The sequence below is a fragment of the Ipomoea nil genome, unplaced genomic scaffold, assembly GCF_001879475.1.
Source record: "Ipomoea nil cultivar Tokyo-kokei standard unplaced genomic scaffold, Asagao_1.1 scaffold1043, whole genome shotgun sequence".
Taxonomy (NCBI): Eukaryota; Viridiplantae; Streptophyta; class Magnoliopsida; order Solanales; family Convolvulaceae; genus Ipomoea; species Ipomoea nil.
The window spans coordinates 6,191,345-6,212,614 of NW_017617471.1; the positions used below are offsets into that span (position 1 = coordinate 6,191,345).

Here is a 21,270-nt window from a genome sequence, read left to right on the forward strand (position 1 = left end):
TACAAACACGTTTTGTCACCCACTTCAAAAGGAAAATTAGGTTAGTTGTCCTTTACGTCAATTAAGATCAAGAATAACATCCAAGGCTAATTACTTATCCCAATTTAATTCCTAACAAAATCTCATTGCTTTTCTCCGAAAACAAGGAAAGGTAATTCATATTAAAGAAAATCACATAACATAAAGCTTACGTTTATGCTAAAAATATAAAAATACACTTATATGATACGTTTTTTCAAGTTTTGTTGCACACCACCCGACTTACAAAATGACAATAATAGTCCGTGCCAACTCAGTTAACTTTTGTTAGCATAAATCATTTGTAGTGTATTACTTATATATTGTTAGCTTAATTGTGTGATATGCTGCATATAGTACACGAAATTTGTAAAAATATCTTAAATTAACTTTTATATATATATATATATATATATATATATATATATATATATATATATATATATATATATATATATATAAATATAATAAATTTGAACTCTTACATTTTCTTCTTATATAAGCAATATGTCATCCGCTAATATACTTTAATTTCATTATTGAGACATCATTAGTTTGCATCTGTAGTAGGTTGCAACTTTAGAAAAGTCTCACATTATGTAAATAGTATAAGAGACCAAGTCAAAGCAGAAGTTGTACCTTTAGGACGAATTTTATGGCGTGACATAGATAATAAATATAAGTGGAGTGATTAATTTATTAGAGAAAAAATTATATTTTTAGTCTCACAAATTATAAATCAAGTGTAGCAAAAAGATCTATCCCATACAGGATATATTATTAGTCATTGTTTTAATATTATGACATTTTGTTTTTTTTTTTTCAAACAAATTGTAGAGAACATATTTATCACATATTGCCTTTTTTTTTTTTTCTAACTCAATTAATATAATTAAAATATATAAATAGTAAACGACGGAAATTCTTATATTATAATTCTCAATCATTTAGGTTCTTCTAATATCGTTAAGAAATAATAATATATTGATGCGTACATGGAACAAAGATTTGTGTTAGAATAATGATTAAAGTTGCAGTATTTCTCATAAATAATTGTAAAAATGATTAATGAAGCACTGGGACATGGGGAATATATTTATGCATGGGTGGCCTGGGATCTAAACTTAGACTTTCAAATTTTAACATATGGTCATGCACCTTGTGTTCAAATGGTATGTAGTGATTTTTCCCATGTGCAAGGTTATATTATGAGATCGAGCTTCAGTAGTGAAGGCATTATTGACTCTTTGTGCTTCATTAGGTTGAGAAAGTATGTTTGAACAGGTACTACAATGTAATAGAGTCGCATTAAAAAAAAAACAAAACAAAACAAAAAAAAACAAAACAAAAAAAAAAAACAAAACAAAACATATGTATACTAGATGTTTCCCGACCATTGCTCCGACAATACGCCTTGTCTTTTGTTTTTTAATTTTATTTTATTGTCTGCTGATGATTTTATTATAGTTGTTTGTTTAATCAAATAAATGAGTTACATTTAGCAAAGCTCACTAATCGCAAAGTGAAACTGTAAATAAGAAATGTTGTGATAATTTTTTTAGCATTGTTCAATAACTTTGTGGTCTAGTGACACGAAGTGATTCTCTTAAATGGGATGGCATGAGTTCGATCTCCGGTGAATGATATTGACTATTTATGTTTTAATAAATTGAGAAACTAATTATGAACAAATACTACTTCGTATATTCTAACAGAGTTAATAGTACTAAAAAAAATTATTTCTAAATCATAAGAAAAGTATATGGAGCATTTTTATTTTCAATTATTTTTAAAAAAAATTACTTTTAGTCATTTCAATTACTTTTAAGTTGAATAAATGGTGACACATGTTATCAAATCGTGTGACACTTTTTGTGAATAAAAGCATCGTCTAATGCAAAGCAATCTTTCTTCCACAGCCACTTTGCTTCTCCTAGTCATTCCCCCTTTTGTCAAAGCCATTTTCCTCCAAACATTTGGTTATTACTTAACACTTAATTTCCTAAGAGTAATATTGTACAACCCTCATATATTTCTCTTCTAATTTTCGCGCTTCATATTATCTCATTAAATAATTATTTATTTTTTTGATTAGTGGTGGGTGACCAATTCATAGTCACCCAATAAATGAAATAGATTTGGTTAGAAAATTCATAAGGAAAAAAAAACATTTTCTTCTGTTATTTTTTTTCTTTATAAAACATCTGGTATCTCTACCGGGCTAGCAAAATTTCTCTTACAATTTATTGAATTTAACATGACACACCATTTATAAGAGTCGAATTTCAGACTTTACAGTTACGTTAAACGTCTACTTACCAACAACATACTTCAAATTATTGAATTTTATATTCTTTATTTTAGGTGTAAAATTACAAAATTAGGCCGGATAATATCATTGAGTTTATCTCACTTTTGACTTCTTGACTATAAAAATGTGACATTATTTTCACTTTTGGCCATCAATGTTGCTTTGTTTTACTTCTTGTTATCGACTTAAAAAACTTCAACTTTTAGTCCGAGACGTACACTACACTTTGTAAAAATTAACTTCGTATTTAAAGACATTTTAGACTAAAAAGCGAAATCATTTTTAAAGCTGTGAACTTAAATGGACCATATTACAATCAAGGATTAAAAATGAAAATACAACTATAATCAAAATATCAAAACTGAAATTAATACTCATCAGTTACTTAGGGATTCACCTGTTGCAATATAATGTTGAGCCAATTGGTTGCTTCAAATTTGGAAAAAGCTTTAAGGCAACAACATTATTATTCCATTGGTATTCCTTACTGTATTTTAAAGTCACATTTGCTAGCTAGACAACCTTCCAATATATTCTCTACATTATTTTTCCTTCATACTTTACAAACTCTTTACTATTTCCTATAAGTATTTTTAAAAAAATCGTGAACAGATTCAGTTCTTCACATGTCTTATTGAACTAAATGAAATTGACATGAAAAATATGGAAAAGTATTAAGTATTAGATATAACTAATATGATAGATGCCATTGGTGACGGTGATGATGATAAAAAATAAATAAATAAATAAACTTACAATGAATATGATAAATAACATTGTTTTTAAAAAATATACTTATAACTTTATAAGGACTATACCTCACATGTACAAAATAGTTCTTCCGCTACTTCTTCCAGCCATTCAATTCCTTAATTTATTATTATTACTCTTTTATTTTTAGTAGTATTATTTGCAGCTGATTTGGTATGGAAAATCATATCTTGATTCCTAATGTCAACTCTGAAACTTAACGGTGGAGTTTTAACTTCTAAGGTCTATATCATGGAAAATAAAATAAAATAAAATCATAACGGTGAAGTTTAAACTAATTATTAGCATGCTAAGTTTGTTGTTGAATTTGTTAATTGTTTAATTGATAGATGTAAGTGATCACCTCAATGAAGTTATACTCCGTATATGTTAATTAGATTAACTTTTTGAATTTTTTGTTAATTATTGAGTTGAGCACTTCCTCAACTACCACAACGCATTCCTTTAAGTCCGCCATGAAAAAACTTCACCATCATCATTGTTAGTTGACATCCACTCTCTATCTTTGTGGGTTTGACAAAATCTAGACAAAAATCTTATTTTTCTATTTGTATTTGCCTTATGTATCTAATGTGGTGTATGTTTAATTGGTTAATGACGACTGAAATGGGCAAAGATAAAGAGAGTGGACAAAAATTAGCACTTTTTAAAACTTGTATATTTTTAGAAAAAAATTTCATTCAGAAGTTCCAATGAAGTTTCTTAAATTAATGAAAATATTTTTTTTAGTGCGACATACAAGAAGCACAAGTTATGCTTACGTTTCATGAGAAGCACGATTTGTGTTTCGTGTATTTTACACGAATTTTATTTTTTTTCATTAATTTAAGAAACTTTTTGAGACTTGCATTTTTTTTTTTTTTACCACAAATACAAGTCTCAATGAAATTTTTCTTAAAAATGTACACGTTTTAAAAAGTGTCTATTTTTATCCACTACTCTCAACTTTTGCCCATTTTAATCAATAAGTCATATGTTTAATAGCTTGTAATAGTTGTCTTTCTTCGGAAATTCTAATTCTCTAATTTGTTTAGGAAACAATTATATAACGTAATTTCTTAATGTATTATATTGCAGTAAATTATGAAATTTTCGACCACTTGAATGTGATCTTAAATCAAGTCGAAAGTAAAAAGTGGTCGGAAATAACAATAAAGGTTTTTCCGGATACCGTACCAAAAGTGGTCGAAACAAGACTTTCGACTTGATTTAAGATCACTTTCAGGTGGTCGGAAATTCCATAATTTCTAGCCGTGTTAAAAGCACGTATTAGTAAGACAATTATATAACGTAGTTTCAGTCATTCGCTATAAGTTACGTAGTACTTAAACAATATTTTATATATTTAGCAAATACAAAAAAAAAAATTTGTAATTATTATTACTTAAATAAAAGAAATTTTGCACTTATTTACCTAACCTAATTCACCTTATCGTTGCTAGTGCTGAGCAATTAGTATGACTAGTTGGTTTGCTACATTAACACCAACAACAAAAATTTGTAATTAGAAAAATTCATTACAAGATATACCAAAATAGCTATCTTGGTGCTGAATTAGGAGTAATATTAATTCGCGTTTATAATTTATAGACTACTTTAATTATTTATGAGTACAATATAATGGATTCTTAATACATGATACAAACTAATGAACTATTTATTTTAAATGAATAACAAACAACCAAGCGTTTATCTTGAAGGCCAATTGTATCCTTCGTATGTAGCAATTGCGATGAGTCAAGCCTCATTTGACCAAGTTTCCATGAGTCGGGTAAACTATAAGTCTAAGCCTAATTACTTTGTCAAGTAGTGTGTATGGGGCGAGCTCACATGGAAACATGGCCAGATTTTAGGGCGTGCAAGATCAGCAATAGCACATGACCTCAATTTTTAGAGGGTCTAATATTTATTTTTGACTAAACCACTTAATTTAAAATGGAAATGAATTAAAGTAGGAACCGTGATTTTTGCATTTAATTGGTGTTATACACTTATACCCTTCATACTTATTTGAAGTATAATAAAAATCTTATATTTTACGATAATATTGGTTTTAATTAAAGAGTGCACTTATATATATACTTTTATTAGGGCCTCATTTATTTATAAGAACGGGGCTACAAAAAAAAAAGGGCCATGCGCGGAAGAACATACTAATGTTCAAAACTCGACAACACAGTATAGAAATTATGCTCAAATTAGACTGATTTCTTGTGGAAAGCAACATTTGGTCATGTCTCTTGAGCTACTGAATTGCTGTAATTTACTTTCTCCTATATATTCTGTAAGATCAAGATGTGAGAAGTCTTATTAGGGTTGGAAATTTAACCTTTTGAGGGAGGGATAGCTTGGGGAGAGACGTAATACCAACCGAGGCGATGAGGACGAACTAAAAATGGGTACAGTTTGCCCACCATTCCAGAAAGATATTGAAGTATAATGGCGTGTGGTCAACGGATATGCATGGAAAAAGGCTACATTCTAACAACGTAAGTGTCATGCGCCCAGCCGCCGACAAGAGTTGTGACGGACTAGTCTGGCGGAATGGCAATTTCTCCTTAAAACAAATGACGCGTGGCTTAGCCATTCGCCCATTAATGACCGAACCACCGACGACTCTGGACCTAACTTCCGAAACATCGTCCTACGTTCGCACCGCCGCTGATCTCGACTGTTCCCCTCCTTAATCTGAACAAAAAAAAAAAAAAAAAAAAAAAAGAGGAAAAGAGATATAAATTTAAAAAATACAATTTCTAGTGAGTTCGATAATTCATTGATCTTTTATATTTTAAATTAAGGCCGGTATGTGTTGAGTCATTGAGGTTATTACCCATAATTTATTAGATCACAAACAATATCAACAAACAATTAGTTGTTATTGATTGATATAAGGTTAACACTTCACTATTAAATTATTAAAGGCATTTAAGTATCAATTGAAGAGAAATCACAAATAAGAAATTTCAACAAACTAACTAATTTGTGCACGCACTTGTCATATTTTTATTAGGTTGGTAAGATACTGAAATTAGTAAAATTTATTGCTATGTATAAACTATAAATATAATAATAAGTTCCCATTACTACTTGTTCACTGCAATACATATATCTCTCTCAATCCACACCCATTGGCTCAAGTAGGGGAACCTAATAGTAAATTTGTTATTTATGGTCAAAATACATAAAAAGTCAGTATATTATAATGTTTTGTTTATTTTAGTCATTATATTTTAATTTTGTTTAATTTAGTCTCTGTATTTTAATAAGTGATACAATTAAATATAATAATAATAAACGGTGTTAATATAACCATTAACTTAACTAACATGCATGGCTTTGACTTAATCTCAGCAACATGTATTTACTAATTTACATGCCTACTTATTTTATAAACATTTAAAATAAAAATAATTCTTTTTAGCGCCAATATATTACGTTAATATGTCTAAAATAAATAATTACATACATGCCTTTATCCACTTTACCATACATTCATTTTTGCCATTTTATTACAAAGTATGATTAAATAACACAAGAAATAAGACATGTTAAAACATTTATTTGTATTAAAAAAATTCATAAAATTTAGAATAAATTGATAATTTTTTCTAGTCTATAATATTTTAACAATTAACATTTTTATATTTTGTATTGAAAATTCATGTTACTTATTATTTTATTAAACAAATATTAACATTAATAAAATTTTATTTATGTAATGCAAATGTTAATTTATTTTATTTGGATAAATTTACTCACATGTATGTTAATATAAATTTTTAAAAGTTTAATTGTTAAAAAGTTAAATTTTAATTTGAATAAATTGAAACATTAAAATTTAATCTTCATTATTATTAATTTTTTATCAACATAAATAATTTTTTTTATATTAATTAATATATTCTTTTTCTTAGGTAACTTTTTAATACAAATGTAAACTTCTACAGATCTCAATAGTATTTAATCATACTTTATAATAAATTGACAAGATGAGTGTGTAGCTAGTAAGGTGTGGTTGGTAGTTTTTCAAATTAAATAATATACCATTTTTATTTTTAATATTTAGTATTAATGTATTATTACACTTAGTTAAAAATTTGTGTGACACCGTCTCACGGGTCTCAATCCGTGAGACGGATCGGATCTTTGATTAATGAGGTCAAAGATCTGATATATTAATTACATATTTGACTCATTAATCAAAGATTCGATCCTTCTCATCACAGATTGAGACCCGTGAAACGGTCTCACACAAGTGTTACTCTTATAGTTAATATGCCTCCCTATAAATTATAAGTTAACTATTCTTTCGGGTAAACCGTAAACGTAGAGTTTGTTGTGGGGAAATAGATGGTTTCTTTCTTTTTTTTTTTTTTTTTTGAGAGATGGTTTCTAAATATTATATGGTAATTATCTTTAAAATTATGAACATAATTTATTACTAATTTCTAACGGTAATTTTGCGTAATTCTGGGCACATATGTAAAACGATCGATCAAAGACCGTTGTATAAGACAATAAACGTTTAATCTAATTCTAAACTACCGTAGTTAAATAATATATCATTTTTATTTTTAATATTCAGTATTAAATATTAATGTATTATTACACTTAATATGCCTCCCTATAAATTATAAGTTAACTATTCTTTCAGGTTATAATCTGTAAAGGTAGAGGTAATTGTGGGGAAATAGACGGTTTCTAAACATTATATGGTAATTATCTTTAAAATTATGACCATAATTTATTAATTTCTAACGGTAATTTTGCATAATTCGGTGCATATATATGTAAAAAAAAAAAAAAAAAAAAAACAATCGATCAAATACCGTTGGATAAGACAGGAAACGTTTAATCTAAACTGTAGTTTTGGCTTGGTAATTTATAAATTACTTGTTTCCAAAAGGTTGAATGATTGAATCCCCAACCCTCCTCACGTCTTGATCTGACAGAGCATTTAAAATAATGTAAATCATGGTAACTCAGCTGAACATAAACATTAAACTTTTGCTTACTGTGCAGTAGCTCTCTCACTTTGAGAGGTTGCTCTATACTATCGTTGGTGAAACTCGATCCCGGATCATTCTTTTCATACTTATCTTTATGATCAAATGGGCTGCTCATGCGGACCCCATTTTTAAATTACTTTACCCATGAAAATGATGGCACATGCTAAAACTGTAAAAAGCGTCCAATCTTTCTACCGTTGGAAACTGGCAACGCACCACACAACATCACTAAAATAATCAAATACGTATGTAATTTATGATCAATAAAGATTTTGATATATTGATTGATTGATATTGATTTTGTAAATAAAGATTTTGATATATTGATTTTGTAAAGAGAAAATATTATTTTTAGTTAATCGATTATAATACATCTATCAATTTTAATCATTGACTATTACAAATTTTAATTAGATGCATGACTATTCAATTTGTATCACATTTAGTCCTTGACTATTAACATTTTCAAATTAGGTGCATGACTATTCAATTTGTATCATATTTAGTCCCTTCGTTAAATTGTCCAATCATATTTCCGGCCAAGTCACCCGTGATCGGCTAATTTATTTAATTTTTATTTTTAAAATTATTTTAGTAATTTTTAAATTAAAAAACTTTAAAATAAAAAAAGAAACATCGGCCAACCCCCCACCTTCCTCCTTCGTCTCCACTCTCCGGCGGAGGCGAAGGAGGAAGGGAGCCCTCCTTTCTTCCTTCGTCTCTGGCGAAAACGAAGGAGGAGGGGTGGGGCTCCCTTCTTCCTTCGACTCCGCCGCATACGAAGGAGGAAGGGAGGAAGAGAACGTCGGCTACCGCATCTCCTCCTTCGTCTTCACCGGAGTTTTTTTTTTTTTTTTTTTTTTTTTTTTTTTTTTTTTGTTTAATTTAAAAATTAGTAAAATAATTTTTAAAACAAATTAAATAAATTAGCCGGTCACCGGTGACTTGGCCTAAAATTTGACCGGAAAATTTAACTGCAGGACTAAATGTGATACAAATTGAATAATCATACACATAATTTGAAAAAAGTTAATTGTCAAGGACCAAATGTGATACAAATTGAATAGTTATGCACCTTAAGGTTCAAATTGGCCACTGAACGTAACATGAAAATGCAATTAGGCCACTGAACGAAAAAAGTGCAATTAGGCCACTAAACACTCCAAAACTGTGCAATTAGTCCACTGAACACTCCAAATGTATTCAATTTCACCGGATAGCATGTTACCATCAACTTTAACAGGTTACCTGCTTATGTGGTAACTGAGTTGCCATTTTTAATAATTTTTAAATAATTTTTAATACTCAGTAATAAATTTTAATAGTAAATTTGTAAATATTGGAAAACAATTAATTAAAAAATAATAAAACGACGGGGTGACCGATCATATTTTTTTAAATTATTATTACAATTTATTAAAAATACCAACTTAGCTGCCACACAAGCATGTAACTTGTTAAAGTTAATTATAACCTGCTATTAGGTGAAAGAACACAAAGGGTGTAATATCTATTCATAAACTACTTTCTCAACCAAATGACACACAAAGCTCCATTGAGACTTGAACCCACTCCCTTCCATATGAAAGTGCAACTTGGGTGCTATTAGACCAGAAGGTCTTAGTTCATATATGTCTATTTAGTTGTATATAAGAATACTTATACAGTTATTTTAAAATGAATACACAATTGATATAAATAAAATTATAATTTTATTTTCACTCAATAATCAAATACGTATATAATTTATGATCAATAAAGATTTTCATATATTGATATTGATATATTGATTTTGTAAATTAAGAGTTTGATATATTGTATTCATATATATCCATTTAGTTGTATAAGAATACTTATTCAGTCTTTTCTTCTCTAACTTTAAGTTATAAACAGGATTAAATAACACCATTTAATGTATTAATTTGTATATTGTACTTATTTTGTGTACACTATCAAAATTTTCTACTTTTACATTTTTTTTTGAAAGACTACTTTTACATATATATATTTTTTAAATGCTACAGACTCTATTACATTGTAGTATCTGTTCAAACTTATTTTCTCAACTTAATGAAGCACAAAGAGTCAACAACGTCTCTACTAAGGCTCAATCTTATGACCTCCATATTATGCATTTATTATTATTATTTTTATAATATACTTACTTTTAATAAACTTTCCTATTTTTATCACTAGACTAGACTATTATTTAATCACGCATTACGAAATATAAAATTTATATAAAAAAAAAAAAAAAAAAAAAAGAATGTTGGGGCGCACCAGACCCCAGTGCGTGAGTACCCCCACAGACACGTACAAATATACAGAGACAAAGCAACGGTTCACAATTGAAAAATTCTCTCTTTCTCCCTTTCATTTCTCACTCTAAAGTTTTTTTCCGGTTTCTTGACTTTCAGTTGTAACTGTTTATTTATATTGCACCAAACGGTGACATGTCAGCCGGTGGCACCACCGCCAACTCCTCCGCCCCCAGCGGGAACCCCTGTCTCGGCGGAGGAGGAGGCGGCCCCACCACGCACCACCGTCGTCGTTTCGCGGACTTCTTGAACGACCACGAAAAATCATCGGATCACGTCCAAATCGCCTGCGAGGATTCCTCCGGCGAAGCTTGCAATCCGGAATCCAACAGTAGTAGCAGATGCGTCGCCGGCGGCGGCGGTGGTGGCGGTGCCGGTGCCGGATACCACCCAGCCCTCCACCAGCACCCGGTGATTAGGCAGTTGTTGGTCCGGAAACGGATGCCGGAAAGCATGGCTTTGGAACTGGACGAATGCTTGTTGGGCCTCCGCTCCATCTCGCAGTCATTGAGATCGAGGAAAAAAATGGGGCGGGCGGTTTCAGGATTGCTTTTAGTATTCGTGGTGGTCTCTGTATTTCTCCGATTCTCTTTCTTCGTCAGCGACAATGGCGAAGAGGTTAACTCGCGTTTAGTGCTTCAGAATTTCAAAAATGAATGGGCAAATGCTCAGAACATCGTGTCTGAAACGGATTCCTTATCTTCCTCCTCCTCCGGCGACCTTATACGGAATCGTCAAATGAAGGAGTTACCAGTAAGTTTTTTTATTTTATTTTAAATTTTAATGAAATTTAAATTCCTGAAATTCTGAAAATATCATTATTAAGCTAAATAAATGCATAAATTCAGTTTTTTGTTTTGTTTTTGTTTTTTTATGGAATACTTTTCCAAATAACGCGTTCTGCAATTCTAGCGTTTTATCCACGTCTGTTTGTAGAAAAAAAAGTGAAGACGGAAAGTTGGAGGGGGATGGGGGTGGGGGGTTGGGGGGTTCTGAGAATTTTTATTTTTATTTAATTTTTTATTGGTATGAATTTTTGGTTATTTTTTTTTAGTACTATCGACTCTATTACAAGGTATTATCTATTTTATACTTTTTCTATCAACTCAATGAGTTAACATTTCATCATCGAGTTCGATTCTGTGACTTCAAAGCCATAAAAAATTGTGATTTTAGAGATATATAAGTGTCGACCTGAGCATAGGGTGCTTGGCGGGGAAGATTTTTGGTGAGTATAGAATTTTCCGGATTTCAATTACCGGTGACAGTTGGGCGGAATTGCGCGTTTGTCTTTTGAGGCTGCCTGGGTTTTAGTGGGTGGCAATAAACTGGCTGAGTCGCAGTCGCTATTTGACTCGCTGACTTTACTAATAATCTAATTTATTTGCCTTAAATTTAATTAATTGTTTTTTAACTTATAGTTAGTGAGCGTGTTAAATTTGGAATGTTTCATCTAACGTATTTCATTTAATTAATTAATTAATTAATTAATTAAATTTATTATTTATAGTAGTGGGATTGGTCAATATCCATGCTATTAATAAATATACTAAAATTAAGGTACTTAGTTTAGGCTAGTCAGTTTGAGCTTGAATCAGCCTATGACCACCATTAGGTGCATGTAACGTTTTTAAAAATTAGTTTTAATTACAATTAATAGGAGGTGTATTGTTGCCAACTTTTATGGTACATATTTTGACAGTGAAATGTGTGATTACATATCTTATAAACTAAGACTGAATCCAACCAATAACCACTTAAAATTGGACCAGACCGATCGAACATGTATTGGGTCAAATCACACTAAAAGACTAAAAGAGTGAATCTAACCAATTAACTAGTCTATTCATGGCTTTATAAACCATATGTTCTCTCTTATTTTATCTAGACTTTTAACAACATACGGAGTATTTTGTAATTCTTGCTTATTTAGAGGCAGAGAACATTGTAATGAACTATGGTTACTGAGAGGAGCTCACCATTTTCTTCAATGTGATTTTTAACAGGTTCAAGAAATATGGAAGAAACCAAATAGTGATAACTATTATCAATGCATTACTCGACCAAAGAATAGAATAAGTGTGTAAATGGTTCTCTGATTTTTGGAATTCCAGTTTTATTTGCCACATGAATTAGGCTTTTTAATAGGGAATTGTTCTTGGTTGGTTCAGGGACAGGGACTGGAACAAATGGCTATATCTTAGTTCATGCTAATGGGGGATTGAATCAAATGAGAGCAGGAGTAAGTGAATAGTACATTGCCATACATTCTTTAGTCTCTCTTTTCCATTTCTTTGGGCAATAATTACTTGATCGATTTACTTCAGATATGTGACATGGTTGCTATAGCTAAAATCATGAATGCCACCCTGGTTCTTCCTTCTCTTGATCACGACTCGTTCTGGACGGATCCTAGGTAAATTCTTTTGTCCTTGCAGTTGGTTAAGGTTTAACAATAACCCTTTTTAGTTTCACTATTTTGGGTTCTAAGGTTTTACATTTGTTTTGTATAGTGGTTTCAAGGATATATTTGATTGGAAGCATTTCATTGAGGTTCTGAGAGATGATATTGAGATAGTAGAATCTTTGCCACCAAAATATGCAAAAGTGAAGCCTCTGTCAAAGGCACCTGTGTCCTGGTCAAAGGTCTGAAACACAAAACTAAACCTCTCAACTCATATCTTTCTTTTTGAGTGTTGGAGCTGAAATATATTTTTTCTGCAGGCTAGTTACTATAGAAAGGAGATTATTCCTATATTGAAGAAGCATAAAGTCATCAAGTTTACCCACTCCGATTCGAGGCTTGCCAACAATGGGCTAGCTTCCTCTATCCAGAGGCTTCGCTGTCGGGCAAACTATAAGGCTCTTAAATACAGCCCCGAGATTGAGGAGTTTGGGAAGAGGTTGGTGGATAGATTGAGGGATAATGGCGAGCCGTATATTGCACTTCATCTAAGGTATAATTACTATGGTCACTGTATCGTACGGGCTTAAAGGTGCCTCCTACAGTTAGGGTCTGCTCAGGACACCTCGTGGTCTGACCAAAAAAAATTTACTATGGTCACTCAGGACACCTCGTGGTCTGACTAAAACTTAGCCTGATTGTGTATATGTGCAGATACGAAAAGGACATGCTTGCATTCACTGGCTGTAGCCACAATCTAACGGCAGGAGAGGCCGAGGAACTTCGGGTTATGAGGTATAACGTGAAGCACTGGAAGGAGAAAGAGATAGACAGCAAAGCAAAGAGAGTGATTGGGGGTTGCCCTATGACACCAAGGGAAGCTGCATTTTTTTTGAAGGCAATGGGGTACCCCTCCACTACAAGAATCTACATTGTTGCAGGGGAAATATATGGTAATAGCAGCATGGATGCGTTCCGTTTGGAGTACCCGAACGTCTTCTCTCACTCGACGCTAGCAACAGAAGAAGAATTGGGAGCTTATAAGCAGTACCAGAACCGTCTGGCCGCCTTGGATTACATTATGGCACTTGAAAGTGATTTGTTTGTTTATACATATGATGGAAACATGGCTAAGGCAGTGCAGGGGCATAGGAGGTTTGAAGGTTTTCGAAAGACGATTAGCCCCGACAGGTTTGTTGCCTCTCATTCCTCATCTTCTTGTGCTTACAATTCACTCAATCAGTCTAATAATCTCTCTGTATTTTGTTTTTTCAGAGCCAGTTTTGTAACACTGATAGATTTCTTGGACAAGGGTGCTATAACTTGGGAAGAATTTTCCACAGAGGTCAAATCTTTACATTCCAACAGGCTTGGAGCTCCTTACCTTAGAGAAATCGGAGAGTCGCCAAGATTAGAGGAGAACTTCTATGCCAATCCTTTTCCGGGTTGTATATGTGATAGATCTCAGGACCAAGCTAGCAAGCAGCGGTCTGAGATCAAGCCAAGCTTAGTGGTTGCTGCACAAAGATAGGGTTTTGTCTTGGTTTAGTCATAGGTTGTAAGACACACACTTACACTACACTGCCATGAAACAATTGTTCTTTCTTCATGGCACTGTGATATCCAGACAGGAAAAAGAACACAAGATGGAGGTTGTCAATGGGATTTTGCTACAAAAGATGATGGAAACATGGCAAAACAGATCCGACCAAATTGGATGCAAAGAAAGGCTGGTTTACAAGGCTCTGATAGGTAGCTAGGTAGATATCAGAGATGCAGAGGCTATTGCTTGGTGGGGGTGAAATCTTTATTCTTTGATTTTTTTTTTAATTTTTTTTTTTTTTTTGGTTTCCACTTATAGATATTTATCAAAGATAGGTTCTTTACGGATCGGAATGTATCAAGGTTTGAAAATCATAAAAGTCCATGATTGCAAATGAATTCAGGAATGACAATTTTATCGGTGCCCAACAAGTTACCCATATCTCCGTCACAAGAGGTAGTAAAATATTTGCATGATATGAGTAATTGATGTAATGATGCGGGTTTGGGAGAAATTTTTATACCCATGCAGGTATAAAAGTCTATGAACTTTTATTAAAAAGTTCATTAAACTCTTAAACTTTTAAAATTTACAATTAAACACACAAACAGTATATTTATTTGTAAATGATAAAATCAATATTATGTCAAAAAATTTATGGTTGAACGAAGTAATTATGACTCTCTAAAATGGAAGTTCAGGCGTTGGAACAATAGTGGAATACTACATTGTACGACAGAGTGAATCCTAAAGTACAGAGAATCCTACCAAAATTTCAGTTAGTTAATCACAGCACATTTGCACAATAACATCTAAGACTGGGTATTGAACTTCTGGAAGAAGAACCTTTGATGTTGAGTGTCCCACAGCAACCCAATGCAGTCACCCTCCTGCAAATCCCTTCTCTTCACAAACTCCATAGACCAGTTGCTGGTGAGCAGAAAGCTGCGAGTCTTCCATTGTTTCAGGCTAAGCTCATGCTCAGAAAAGGTGTCCAAATCCCAGATTTTGACTCTCAATCCTTCCCTGCTTTGACAAGCTGCGCACCTCTCCTCATCCATCAATGGCAGAACGTATTTCTTCACATCGTCTTTAGCCAACAACAACCTTGATGAACTGTTGACGACGTCACTTATACTCAGCCGCTTCTTTATCCAGTGCCCATCATCGCCTTCCGGCCGCCGTAGTTCTGTTGGAGGGGTTTCCACCCTCTGTTTCTTGGCCACTCCCTCGTCCGATGATGTTATTGTTGAATGTGAACAATATTCTTCTGTCTTTTTGGGTTTGGGTTCATCAACTTCCTGTCTTTTTCGTTTCTTGTAGGGCAAGAAATCTTCACATATTGTGGCAGATAAGGATGGGTTTGAAAGTGTTGATGGAGATACGAGCGTATAGGTGAAATCTTGGAGATTGGGTATGGCAGAAATCGGCAGTTCTTGATCGTCTTTTATGGGTTTGAAAGACCAAACAGATGGACAGAGATCAACACCCGGAGATGGGTGTAGAGATAAACTGAGAGGAAGGGTGGAAACAGAGTGATCCTCCGCCATAATGGTTGTTGAAGAAGACAGGTTCTCCATTACACTCTGTTCGTTAATAAGAAATCAAAGTGCAGATTAGAAGATGTTTGTGAGTGATGAGAAAGAGGAAATTAAACGCCAACTTATAGAGCCGTAAAACGTAATTCTAATTCCGGTGGGATTCGGGTTGCGCAGTGTATTAGCAGCTGTCAGTGTACGGGTGTCGTGGCCTTTTGAAATAATGTAAATTTATTATACAAATAGATCATTTAATTACTGCACGCCAAACGTCTTATATCAATTATATTAGAGGTAGAATTAACAAAATTATATTTTCTTTACTTAAAAAAAAAAAAAAAAAAACACCCTGAACCAAGGCATGATGTTATACACTTCCGATTTTCTTACCGGTTACCCGTTGAGGTTATGCATGGTGTTTAGATAGGGTTTCATGAAACTTTGGGGACCTCCAAGTCCTTCAAGCTAGGCGCTGAAGACCCAGAAAGCTGGTTGATGAGAGAAGACCAAGGCTCTAAATTAAACTAAGGCACCAAGGGTGACCTAACACTCGTACTTTCCTTCTCGGGTCCAATGGTGCTTCCCAAGGGCACGGAAGGAAACCACTTTGCTTGGAAAGAAGTCACCCACCCCACTTAGCCAACTTAAGGACATAAGGAGTAAAGGAGATGAGGACCAACGGCTAAACACGTATTGATAGGCCAAATAATGGAAGTGGAAATCCATCACTAGTGAATTGGCAATCGTTATGCCATGGAACCGTGTTCACCATTCATGGTGAACACGGTCCCAAACGGTAACGGTACCTACGGGCACCGTTATCTTCCACCAATCTTTTTTTTTTTTTTAATTTTTTTTTAATATTTTATTTTAATTAATAGCGCGACTTTTCTTCTTTATATTCACATTTTGCGGTTTCACTTCATCTTCGAGCAAGTTTCTTCAATACTCATAAATTATGAATGTGCAGGCATGGATCGATGAACGTGCAGTTATGAAATTATGAATTTTCTTTTATGAGATTATGAATTTTCTGTTATGAGATTATGAATGTACAGAAAATCCATAATTACGTAATTGTAAATTCATAATCTCATAACAGAAAATTCATAATTTAATAAATGTTTTTTTATGAGCATATGAATTTTCTGTTATGAAATTTTGAATTTCCTGTTATGAGATTATGAATTTTCTGTTATGAGATTATGAATGTACGGAAAATTCATAATTACATAACTGTAAATTCATAATCTCATAACAGAAAATTCATAATTTAATAAATGTAAATTCATAATCTGAACATAGAATGCAAAACACCGTTAACAGCACATTAACTAAATTTATTTTTTTCTCGTAAAACGATGCCGTTTGGGACTGTGTTCACAAAGCATGGTGAACACGTTTCCACAGCATAATTTGCGGTGAATTGGATGTGAATATGACCTCTCAAAATCCTCGATATCTAATATGTTTTACTAATTTGATCACTACCAAAAACAACATCAGTGTGTGTGTGTGTGTGTGTGTGTGTATATATATATATATATATATATATATATATATATATATATATATATATATATATATAGGGGCTGATTCACGTGTGAAGGGTCTCCCAGATAAAAAATGGGGTGAGATCTAAGCCATTTATCTAGATTAGATCAACGACTTAAATTGAAGGATTTTTTTTTTTTTTTTTTTTTTTTTTAACAGCACATAGGATGCAAATGATCTTAAGTGTCTTGTATTGATGACCTTAAGTGTCGAATTTATGCACATTAATCTTTAAACTGATGCACCTTAAGTCTCGAAACAATGCACCTTAAGTCTTTGAACTTATGAACCTTTAAGTCTCGAACTGATGCACATTTATGTGTCAAAATTATGCATCTTAAATACTGAGCTGATGCACTTAAGGTTCGAAGTGATGCATGCACCTTAAGTACTGAATTGATGCACTTTAAGTTTCGAATTCATAAACCTTAAGCTTCAAACTTATGTACCTTAAGCTGGAAACTAAAGCTCCTTAAACTTGAAATTTATACAACTAGAGTTTGTAAGTCGGTGCAGCACCTTAAAATAAAAAGTGACGCACCTTAAACTAAATGAGTATCATGATTTCAAATCAAGAACAAAACTAACTTGACCATCAATTTGAAAGTCCTAATTTTATTTAGATCACTTCAACATGATTTACAGTAGATTACTTTCTACCATCAGCTTTAGAGCATATCCAACAATAACAGAATTGAAATTGGATTTTTCCAGGCTCTATGGGTAAGTTAGAAGAAAGAGAGAGTAGAGAGGGTATGTCATAGGAAGATGAGTTTTTTTTGTGTGCTACATAACAAGAAAAGAAGGGGAGAGAGAGGAATGAGTTGGTGCACACTGTACTATATGTGCTCGCAGGATGCATTTAATGTCGGAATATAATGCATGCATGTTTTGGTTAGTAACTGTAACGAACTGCAACCAACTGAAACAACGTATATATATAACCATGCATGCATGCATCACATGCAAAAATAATCAAATGAAATGTTTATTTATTTTAGAACAAAGTCAATAATATTTAGTAATAAGTCATACAACACTAAGCAGAAAGTGAAAGCAGCTGGTAATCAGATCTGCAGAGAAAGTAATTAAGGTTGGACATTGGATTTTCGGAATAAGAAGCGTCGATTTTCAGTGTCCCAGCGCAGCCGAATGAAATCACCCGTCTGCAAATTCCTCCGCCTCACAAACTCCCTAGACCAGTAGCTGGTGAGCACAAAGCTGCCAGACCTCCATTGTTTCAGGCTAAGCTCATGTTCAGAGCGAGTGTCCAAATCCCACACGTTCACTCTCAACCCTTCCCTACTCTCACAAGCTGCACGCCTCTCCTCATCCATGAATGGCAGAACGTAGTTCTTCACATCCTCTTTAGCCAACAACAGCCTTGATGAAGAGTCCACGTCGCTTGAACTTAGCCGCTTCGTTATCCAGTGCCCATCATCGCCTTCTTCCATTCTTGCAGGAATCGGAAAGAGATCGAGCAGGGCCGGATTTTAGGCTGTGCAAGCTGGGCTACCGCACAGGGCCCCCAATTTTAGAGGGGCCCCAAATTTTAGAGGCCCAATATTTAATATTTACCTAGCTAGTTTAGAAATAAAAAATAAAAGTTTACAATTAATTTTAAAAGGTTCTATGAAGAGATGGTTGAAATATGTATTTATTGTCTTTTAACTTAGAGGTCAAAGGTTCGAAACTCGTATATGTTAGTTTTAAAAATCATGATTTTAGAGGGCCTCAGTTATTTACCAGAACAGGGCCACAAAAATTTAAAATCCGGCCCTGAGATCGAGCAGAACCGGCTGGGCCATTAAGACAGACAGGTTAGTTGCATAAACAAGTGAAAGTAGAGGGAGATGGATGTTTGACCGGACAACCTCACTCCACTTATAGCTGCTAAAACGGAATCCATATGGCGGTAGGGATATGATAGTATCCTCTTTTGAAATTCCTTATTATACAAATAAATAACTTCAATCTTCTACAGCCAAATAGAGATTAGAATGCTATGGATCGGAATCTTTACAAACAAAACCATAATTTTGCAGATTTTTCATTCTTTGTCCACAAAGTCGGACCCACATCCTGACCCAACAGAATTTGTAGATTAAGATTTTATTACTATTTTTTTTATTACATTCATTTTTAAATCTATATGCATGTATATCTAATAAAGATATCTTTAAGTTGTCTATGTAAATACGTAAAATATATTTGGTCTAATATAGTATTTAATTAAGTAAACTAGTTTGGTAAGTAATGTATTAAGGTAATTAAATACAATAATAATGGTAATTTCATTTACAGTATGTATGAACTTCTTGTTTGGTGGAAATCTCCCAATCGTTATGTTGTGCAACCGTCTGAGTCAAGCTAGCAAGCAGCGGTCTGAGATCAAGCCAAGCTTAGCGGTTGCTGCACAACGATAGGGTTTTGTCTTGGTTTAGTCATAGGTTGTAAGACACACACTTACACTTACACTGCCATGAAAGAATTGTTCTTTCTTCATGGCACTGTGATATCCAGACAGGAAAAAGAACACAAGATGGAGGTTGTCAATGGGATTTTGCCTAAGGATGTTTTACTAAAAAAGATGGAAACATGGCAAAACAGATCGACCAAATTGGAGGCAAAGAAAGACTGGTTTACAAGGTTGATAGGTAGCTAGGTAGATATCAGAGATGCAGAGGCTATTGCTTGGTGGGGTGAAATCTTTATTCTTTGATTTTTTTATATATTTTTTTTTGTTTCCACTTATAGATATTTATCAAAGATAGGTTCTTTACGGATCAGAATGTATCAAGGTTTGAAAATCATAAAAGTCCATGATTGCAAATGAATTCTTCTGCAGAACTCAGTCAAATTCGAATATAGTCACAGGTCACAAGATATCCAGCACAACTCTCTTTTCTTCTTTGTGGTAATAATTAAAATATAATAATATTTACTTAATTTGATTTGTTTCTTTATGGTAAGAATTAATTTAATTTGTTCAAAAGTAAGGATGACAATTCTATCGATGTCTAACAGAGTAACAGGTTATCAATATCCCCGTCACAAGGGGTGGTAAAATATTTGCATGATATGGGTAATTGATGTGGGTATGGGAGAAATTTTTATACCCACGCAGGTATAAGGGCAGTGGCATGGAGAGGTAATTCCACTTTGCACTTGTACTTATAAATAAATAGATATATGTATTTTGAATCTTTGAAATTTGGATGAAAAATATGCTTATTAAATTATAAACAGAAAAGAGTCAAATAAACCTATGAACTTTTTATTAAAAAGTCAATTAGACTTTTAAACTTTTAAAATTTACAATTAAACTCATAAACATACTATCTTTGCCTATTTCCAACCCTAATATAACCATCTCATGCAAAATAAATATAATGTTTGTAAATGAAAAAATCAATATACAAACATTATATTCATTTGTAAATGATAAAATCAATATTATGCCAAATAACTTGTGTTAAGCCGCATAATTATGACTCTTAGAAAGTACCTCTTGGAGCGACAGTGGAATAGTACATTGTACATCAGAGTGAATCCTAAAGTACTATTAGTACAACAAGCCCTAAAGCACAGACAATCCTACCAAAATTTCAATTAGTTAATCACTGCACAATAACATATAAGACTGGGTATTGAACTTGCGGAAGAAGAAACCTAGATGTTGAGTGTCCCACAGCAACCCAATGCAGTCACCCTCCTGCAAATTCCTTCTCTTCACAAACTCCATACACCAGTTGCTGGTGAGCAAAAAGCTGCCAGTCTTCCATTGCTTCAGGCTAAGCTCAT

At 32.9% G+C, this 21,270-nt stretch overlaps 2 protein-coding genes across 2 annotated transcripts; one reads left to right on the forward strand and one right to left on the reverse strand.

The window, feature by feature from the left end:
• Nucleotides 1–10,456: 10,456 nt before the first annotated feature.
• LOC109182172 (uncharacterized protein At1g04910-like) lies at nt 10,457–14,772 on the forward strand. The gene is made up of 8 exons (XM_019332260.1): nt 10,457–11,180; nt 12,434–12,506; nt 12,599–12,669; nt 12,755–12,843; nt 12,941–13,073; nt 13,152–13,384; nt 13,546–14,022; nt 14,107–14,772. Exons 1-8 carry the CDS (start codon nt 10,563–10,565, stop codon nt 14,360–14,362), a joined length of 1,950 nt encoding a protein of 649 aa, XP_019187805.1. The 5' UTR covers nt 10,457–10,562; the 3' UTR covers nt 14,363–14,772.
• A 3,782-nt stretch (nt 14,773–18,554) lies between these two features.
• LOC109181197 (putative B3 domain-containing protein At1g78640) lies at nt 18,555–19,324 on the reverse strand. Its single transcript, XM_019330947.1, has 2 exons — nt 19,260–19,324; nt 18,555–18,950 (listed from the first exon to the last, which is right to left on the reverse strand). The coding sequence occupies exons 1-2, from the start codon at nt 19,272–19,274 to the stop codon at nt 18,555–18,557; spliced, it is 411 nt and encodes a 136-aa protein (XP_019186492.1). The 5' UTR covers nt 19,275–19,324.
• Nucleotides 19,325–21,270: the final 1,946 nt, after the last annotated feature.

Coding starts and splice junctions, on each gene's coding strand:
- LOC109182172 (XM_019332260.1), top strand. CDS start 10,563: ATGTCAGCCGGTGGCACCACCGCCAACTCCTCCGCCCCCAGCGGGAAC. Junction 12,670..12,754: donor TGAATCAAATGAGAGCAGGA/GTAAGTGAATAG, acceptor GATTTACTTCAG/ATATGTGACATGGTTGCTAT. Junction 12,844..12,940: donor TCGTTCTGGACGGATCCTAG/GTAAATTCTTTT, acceptor TGTTTTGTATAG/TGGTTTCAAGGATATATTTG.